Genomic DNA, 8,857 nt, shown 5'->3' with positions numbered 1-8,857 from the left:
AGTTGTCCGTGATGAGATTCAAACACACAACTTTTGGGTTGCAAGTTGTATGCCCAACCAACCATCCTACTTTCGTTTTTGCCTTATTAAGTACCCAACAGTCTTGTGTAACCATCCCAAACATAATATACTAATTTGCGTGTAATGGATTTACGTTTACTATGTTAAGTCTAGTCTATGAGACCAGGCTGACAAGACTGATTCTGATGAAGTCAGAGGTCTAGGTCATGTATGGCACTAAATTAAATCTGCATACATGGTCTACTTACTAAGGAAAAGTGCAATTTTAGAAGGTTTTGCTTTTCAAGCAAGACACACCTTCCAATGAAATGTCTCTTCTTCTTTACACCATTCATGTGTGTTACATTTGTTTCCTCCTTCAATATCAGCTGAGGCGAAAGGAGGTGTTTCTCTGAGTCTCGAGCAGAGAATTCCCTCACTCACTCACTCACTCCACGATATCTTGTATATTAGAAACGTCGGCGTACAAGGCGGTCGCCATACATTCATTCCACCGTGCTCGTATGAGTGTGTAAGAGACTGTACTTCTCCCCACAGACAATTTACCTGGAGTCGGTTCTTTCGCGCGGAAAAGTAACACTCCGATGGAGCTCTGTAGGTCGAAGTTTGTTCTATGTAAAGAACTCCTGAAGGTAGATAACGGAACGACATTGAGAAAGGAGGAAGACACGTTATTGATCTCTTATTACCGGTGCTTTTTTGGTTCCCTTTAGAAGTTTTAAGGATCACATGCAATGGAAATGATTTGCGTATGTCTCCTGTCACTCTGGACCGTTGTAAAAACTCTTAAGAAAGAATGAAGTAACCGCTATGGAGCCTGACAATGCCCTGTACTCCAAACTCAAAACAGCTGGAGTCGGGGGGTGAGTACAAATTATCCAAACAAAACAGCTCTCCCCTTCATCTCTTATCTATCAGATTGATCACGATTTAACTCACTTCTGAACATCAGTGCAGCTGTTTTAACTCCAATGTGTTTCCATACATTCCAGAAGAAATGCATGTTTACTTTCTTGAGAGCACGCAAGAACTCAAAGTGGGAATTATGTCTGGGTCAATGAATGAATGATCCCTATTATGTGATCCCAATGTGTGGGCTAATCTTTTTCCTTACTATTTTCATTTTGGATTTCTCAGCTATGACATAAACACGTTATTTGTCTGAACTAAAAGCCTATATTTTAGAGTATGGGTTCCAAAACATTTTTTACTGAAGCCCCCCTTCCAGCATTGGGGATCTATATTTCTGTGGGCACAAGCACTGTTCATGACACAAACTGTTCACACCCCTCATGTTGGCAGAGAGAACATTTTGCAATTCTACATATTTCATCATGGGGTGCGGAGAACATTTAGCAGTTTTAAAGCAATTTTTTGTAGCAATTCTATACATTTTGTCATGTCTAATGTGTATTCATGTGATATTTGAGTGACTCAAATATTACAAAAAAATCTAGCCGACATGGGCTAGTTGATCTGGACATTTCTGACAGGTTATAAATAGCTCTCTAAGGCAGGGTTTCCCAAACTCAATCCTGGTGCTGATTCAAATAACCAACTCGCCATCAAACTTGGTTCTGGGGACCCAGAACCGAGTTTGGGAAACCCTGCTCTAAGGAATGCACTGACTGGCATGACAAGAGGAAAGCTGGTGATGCACTACCCAATTTTGAAAATGCATCCTACTATTACAACTTTGAAGAGTCAGTTGAAAGTTCCTTAAAAAAAAAATACTGTTGAAGAAAAGCCCTTTTAATAAAGCCATAATAACATTTGTCATGTGTCCTAGGCTACTGTTGAGGAGAGGCATTTTTAGGATTTCCACACATGGGGAACATTTGTTAGCAGGGTCTGAAAAAAATGGGCCTTTTAAAAACGAACTTCATTTACTTGATAAAAGACATTAGCTGAATCTTATTTAATACCTCACAAATGACCGAAATGAGTGGCTACTCTGACACTGACAAACTGAGATCAATCTGGTCTTGAATTCAACAAACAATAGCCCAGGCCAATGAAGCGACAAAGAGATTGTACAATATTAGGAGTTAATATACAGTATATAACCCCTGGGAAAAAAACATACAGTTTGGAAATATATATATATATGCTATGTAGGCTACTAAATAAAATGTCCAGTGGCACGCTGAATCACCTAATGATGATGAATAAGCCATAGGCTTCTACTCACTGTGATGACCGATGCACACGTCTTGGCAATAGCCTATCTCAAGATGAGCTACTTTGAAAAACAGTGCTGCTGTTTGCAAACAATTGGGTTATTGATAAAAAATATATTTCTATTGGTTCACACGTCTTCTCTTTTCAGCAGTAGGCATTTCCAAACTGTATGTTTTTCCCCAGGGGTTAAGAGTTAGGTGTGTTAGGTGTTAGGTGTGTTTTGAATTTTGCAAAAGGCCAACAGACAGCCACAATCAACCATAGAAATATAATCCATAGATGGCAGTTCCTATTCAAGTCAGGACTAGCAGCCGTTGCTAGTGTACCCATGAGTTTAATAGTCAAATTGCCAGGATAAAAGGTTCCAAAACCCTCCTATGGATTGATTATATGTCTATTGCCACAACGCAACAAGTTGTATATTTGGCAAGCATGCTGGCCAAATTGCGGCCTTCCCGACTGTAGGCAACCGGTACCTGCCAAAATAAAGGAATGGGGTGCATTTTCCTGGCATGGTTTAGGTCCACTTGTAGAATCTATGCCAACTCGCATTGAAGCTGTTCTGGCAGCTGATGGTGGCCAAACACACTTTAAAAGCTCATTTATGCTTGATCCGAAAATGTGGTTGGAGGGTCCATATGGAGGGTGTGACACAATTGCGGAGCCTCCTGAGGCATGCAGAGGCCAAATTGAGCTCCGTACAGCATCACCGTATGCTTCCCAAATGTTGTAACAATGCGGAGGCCTCCGAATAGCTCTGCATTGACATGATTGGTTGATGGTAGGTGGGGGAGGGAGGTCCTGTATAAACACAAACTAACTTCCTTCACAACAGCTCTGCTCAACAGCTCTGCCCTGCTCCGCGAAGCGCAAGAAGTATGAATGCCCTGGCTACTGCAGAGGCTGTATCAGCGTAAATGCTGCACGGCCACTGCTGACGTCAGATTGACCATGCAGCGCCTTTCAGACACTATGTTGGTGTTTCCTTTATTTTGTCAGTTACCTACATGTGCTGGTGATAAAATGTAATCCACAGTAATTATGCTCTCTGGTATATTTTGACCATTGAGAACGGGTTCCTGTGGTTGTATAAAAAAAGAATGTGATTTATTTGATTTTATGTTTTGCCTCTTGGGCACCCTGTGGACTTGTGCCTTCCCCTGACTCAGTCAATTGTCCAGTCACATTTATTTATTATGCAGTTTATTTAAAACATTTTATTAATCAGTTACCCAATCAAGGCAGGGCTCCACAGTTACCCACGTGTGCCCCCTACCTCCTCTCCTCCCACATCTGATGATTAGCAGAGCAGCAGCAGGCTGTACACTCATTGAGAGCAGGCTCCTGAAACATCTTGTGGTTTTTTTCAACCTCTTGGGCCCACCACGGGACTGGGCCCAGGGGCTTTAGGCCCTGTAAGGCCCTGCATTAAACCGGCCCTGCTTGCAGAAACATTGTTAGAGAAAAGTTGAATAGCCTGTGAAAAGTGTTCTGGATTCCAGTAGATCTGGTGGCTATATACTATCAATAATCATTATAGTTATTAACGATAGCGATAACACATTTTGGATTTCAGACTGTGCATTGCAATGTCTAAGTAAGGTACAACTTCCAATTCAAAACATTTTCTTTTGAAAGTGTAAGCATTCCCCTTTTATAAACTCTGCCAATGCACTTGAAGTTGCACTCTGCTGCTTATGCAGTTGTGCACTGCTGCCAAATGAATGCTGTGTTCGTGAGTTGTTGGGATGGTTTAGAGCAGGGATGGGAAACTTTGATGGCGATGGGGGCCACAAAAAATCTGAACTCATCTTAACGGGCCGAAGTTGCTTGTGGGTCTGCGTACCCATAAACACACACAGTGTGAGCAAAGCATTTTAGTGGCACCCCTCTTGACAGCAGAGAGACATTTTTTAAGTTTTAGAGTTCATTTTGTGCAATTACATTGTTTTTGCCATGGTGTGTAGGTAAAATGTTGCAGTTTTAAAGCAAGTTTGCTGCAATTCTACACATTTTGCCATGGGGCAGAGAGGAAAATCAGCTGTTTTACAACTCATTTCCTGCAATTCTACACATTTTGGTGGAGAGAAATGTTTGCAGTTTTTAATATGCTATCTGAGTGAAACTGACTAACAAAATCGATGTGGGCACCCCGGCCGGTAATTCGACCATGATAACAAGTTTAGATCGCTGACCGCTAAACTAATTTAGCAATTAGATGTTTTTTTTGCTGACATTGGCTAAGTGACTGACATAACAAGAGAAAAACTGCTGATGCACAATCACATTTGTAAATTGCACCTTGTGTATTCTACAATTGTAACTTGCAACAGTAAATTGAGACTAGGGCTGTGCGGTGACCGTATTACCGCCACACCGGTGGTCACAAGTCATGAAGTTAGTCAAAGTCCACATGACTGTTTAGTCACAGTAATTAGGCATCTCCAAGCTCTGATGCTGCTGCTGGTCATTAGTAGCCTACCAAACTTGCTAACTGCCTCATACTCAGCATTCTATTGTCCCTCTAATCTCTCTGACATTAATGCAAATGTATCGAAAATCTAATCAAACACTTCATGAGAGCCCATGAGCTCATGTTGTGCAACATTTCTACAGGCTATGCAATTGCGGGAGAAAACAGAGTGATGGCCACTAATAAAAATAGGAGGAGCTCATCATCTTTCTATAGGCTAGGCCTACTATATTTATTTCTCATCTTTCCTAATATTAAGCACATTGCTTATATTTACAACAGAAGTATAGACTACCTGGCTGGCATGAAAGTAAACCACAGGGAAAAGCGTCCTCCATTCGCTTTTTAAGTGCATAGATGACATGTATTCTTTTCTCGTTGCCCCTGTTTCAATACAGGTGCAAATCAAAACAAATGTCACATATATTATTTAGTATATGTAAAGACAAGAATAAATCAAGATTAGTCTGATGGGTGACAATATTAGCCTATCACTTGAGAATGATATATTATCACTTGTGAATGATGCCCAGTATAAGAAACAATGCCTTTGTTTTGCGACTTGTTCAATCATAGTTGCACACCTCATGTAGCCTAGCCCATAGGCCTATATGTTTTAATAAGGTTTATATCTCAACTAAAGTTGCCAAATAACTTCTTAAAATGAAGCACATTAGTCTGCTTTACAAGGGGTGTAGAGCCTAACTGGCATATATAAGCAGAGTGTGAGTTCCACGTTTGGGGAAGATAATTTTACTATAAAATGCACCTTAATAATAAAAGTATTACATACATAATTGCATTCGCGGTCACTTTTGATAATGGTGTTTTCCACTAATGGAACATTCGCGCTTATAGCCTACTACCATGTGCATATTGCTGCGTTTATAATGTGAAGAAATAGCCTAATAGTTTATCAACATTTTAAGCTAAACGTTCTGATCTGTTGCGTCAGCCACATTGCATAAAAACGTTTTTGGGACGCTAGTGGTTGTATTAATTTGGGATCGCATTCCCACAACTGTCCCAGACTATGTTTGGAATATTTCTTTCTTTTACAGACTAGAATAGGTCGGCTTTTGTACTATGGGGGATAGTAGATTGACATAGGCTAGTGCTTTTACTGTTCGCTAGGTCTACTCATCTTGTTGGCTGACGAAAAGTAAATGTGGACAGTTCTTCCAATATCTTCAATATGCACCTCGGAATTGGATAAGGACACGCGCAGTTGCGTCCCGGATGTGTCTTGTAGTCTGTGACAAAGACCCAATCACGTGACGGAGAGCGGCGTGAGTGAGAGACACTTTAGATTGCGCAGCACACCCAGGGAGAAGGGCACAACGCAGTACTCCGGGTCGCAAAAGGCATGGCTTTTTTAGGGTGCATTTCAACCAGTAAGGGGATGCCATCGTGAAATTCGAGGCATTATCGAGTGCTTGTCAAATTGTGAATGAGAGACTATTTGAGTGTGTAGAGGCTGTGCAAAAAACAAAGCTGAGTTTATGCCTTTCAAGCGACTTTTTTCAAGTCATCATTAGAGTCTCATCATGCAGCTTTGCAATGTATAAAAATATAGCCCAACGTTTGTAGAACGACTAAAGAATAACTCTAAATTAAGGATATAGGAGTACCTATTTCTTTGTTAACCGCTCAACACAGAATAGCCGCATGCGTGCACTCCCTCATCGTTTGGAGAAAATATGTATTTTATTCAGAATTGTTCAATTGTATTCTTCATACCATAAAATAATGCCACGGAATTATAAGCAAATCTTATCTGCTAAATGAACTAGTGTAGCCCACTGCCATTTGACATTGCCACATCAGGACCAAACATAAGGACAACTCAGAGTATGCTATTCTGTTCTTCTGAAATAGACTACATTTTCTTCATATCATGCTTCTTTAGACCTGTCTAAAATAAAAAATGAATTTATTGTGAAGGTGTAGGCTATATTACATGGATTTATTATTCTTTTTAAAATGGCTTGTATGCTATGTGTGAATCCAGGAGATGCTAAATGTGTTTATGTTAGTTAACGAAATTTCGTGACTGCCATAGCCCTATTTGAGACCCTGACTGAGTTCTTTAAAAAATCACAAAACAACGTATTCTTAAATCTCACTCTGCTGATTGGCTAGTTCAGTGAGTGGATGGGGGAATACACAATTCATCAATGCATCATAAGCTCAGCAAAAAATAGAATTTCCCTTTTTCAGGACCCTGTCTTTCAAAGATAATTCATAAAAATCCAAACAACAGATCTTCACAGATCTTCATTGTAAAGGGTTTAAATACTGTTTCCCATGCTTGTTCAATGAACCATAAACAATTAATAAACATGCACCTGTGGAATGGTCGTTAAGACACTAACAGCTTACAGAAGGTAGGCAATTAAGCTCACCGTTATGAAAACTTAGGACACTAAAGAGGCCTTTCTACTGACTCTGATAAACACAAAAAGAAAGATTCCCAGGGTCCCCTGAAGTGCCTTAGGCATGTTTCAAGGAGGCATGAGGACTGCAGATGTGGACAGGGCGTTAATGAATTGCAATGTCCGTACTGTGAGATGCCTAAGACAGCGCTACAGGGAGACAGGACGGACAGCTGATTGTCCTCAGAGTGGCAGACCACGTGTAACAATACCTGCATAGGATCGGTACATCTGTACATCACACCTGCAGGATGGCAACAACAACTGCCCGAGTTACACCAGGAACGCACAATCCCTCCATCAGTGCTCAGACTGTCCGCAATAGGCTGAGAGAGGCTGGACTGAGGGCTTGTAGGCCTGTTGTAAGGCAGGTCCTGACCAGACATCACCGGCAACAACGTCGCCTATGGGCACAAACCCACCGTCGCTGGATCAAACAGGACTGGCAAAAAGTGCTCTTCACTAACGAGTCGCAGTTTTGTCTCACCAGGGGAGATGGTCGAATTCGTGTTTATCGTCGAAGGAATGAGCGTTACACCGAGGGTTGTACTCTGGAGCGGGATCGATTTGGAGGGGGAGGGTCCGTCATGGTCTGGGGCGGTGTATCACAGCATCATCGGACTGAGCTTGTTGTCATTGCAGGCAATCTCAACGCTGTGTGTTCCAGGGAAGACATCCTCCTCCCTCATGTGGTACCCTTCCTGCAGGCTCATCATGACATGACTGTCCTGACAATGCCACCAGCCATACTGTTCGTTCTGTGCATGATTTCCTGCAAGACAGGAATGTCAGTGTTCTGCCATGGCCAGCGAAGAGCCCGGATCTCAATCCCATTGAGTACGTCTGGGACCTGTTGGATCGGAGTGCGAGGGCTCGGGCCATTCCCCACAGAAATGTCCGGGAACTTGAAGGTGCCTTGGTGGAAGAGTGGGGTAACATCTCACAGCAAGAACTGGCAAATCTGGTGCAGTCCATGAGGAGGAGATGCACTGCAGTACTTAATGCAGCTGGTGGCCACACCAGATACTGACTTTTGATTTTGACCCCCCCCTTTGTTCAGGGACACATTATTCAATTTCTGTTAGTCACATGTCTGTGGAACTTGATCAGTTTATGTCTCAGTTGTTGAATCTTGTTATGTTCATACAAATATTTACACATGTTAAGTTTGCTGAAAATAAACACAGTTGACAGTGAGAGGACGTTTCTTTTTTTGCTGAGTTTATTACATTCAAACTAGTTGTCATCACAACTCAGCAAACCTCGATGCCTTATATGCTTTTCTGCAAATATAAATGTTGAATGTTGTGTTAAAATATTGAATGAGGCAAAGGTGCAGAAAGCTGAGGATGTAGAAGTGACTATAGTAGTAGTAAGTGTAATAAGCCTGTGGTCACTTGGTGACTTTCTGCTGTTATTGGGCGCTGGAGTAGCACTCAGTGTCTCCCTGGCTGCCTGGCTGGAATCTCCAGGCCTGCAGGTCATTGAGAGGCCTCACTCTGTAAGAGGAAACCGCAGAAGTCAATGAGTTTTTCAGATAGTGGACAAGTAGCTGCGCCGTAACCACATACTGTAAAGCGTTCTCATCCAGCTCAAATACTCATTGCTGGTGAATACTGCATTGCTGGCGAAACCAAATACATGCATAACATGCACTTTTACACTTTGGTCTTGATGGATTCCAACACTTATCCAGGCTAACATCCAGACTGAAAACTACTTAGTGATATTCCCAGTCCATCATTGA

General features: G+C 41.8%; 1 protein-coding gene across 1 annotated transcript in view; it reads left to right on the top strand.

The window, feature by feature from the left end:
• The first annotated feature begins 383 nt into the window (after positions 1–383).
• Positions 384–8,857, top strand: part of col27a1b (collagen, type XXVII, alpha 1b) — a 156,332-nt gene continuing 147,858 nt past the window's right edge. The window contains exon 1 of the mRNA XM_014171199.2: positions 384–884. Coding sequence (XP_014026674.1) covers positions 832–884 — 53 coding nt within the window. The 5' untranslated portion in view covers positions 384–831. The remainder of the gene's footprint in view (positions 885–8,857) is intronic.

Source organism: Salmo salar, chromosome ssa24 (genome assembly GCF_905237065.1).
Source record: "Salmo salar chromosome ssa24, Ssal_v3.1, whole genome shotgun sequence".
NCBI lineage: Eukaryota > Metazoa > Chordata > Actinopteri > Salmoniformes > Salmonidae > Salmo > Salmo salar.
This window is presented reverse-complemented; position numbering and strand designations above follow the sequence as displayed.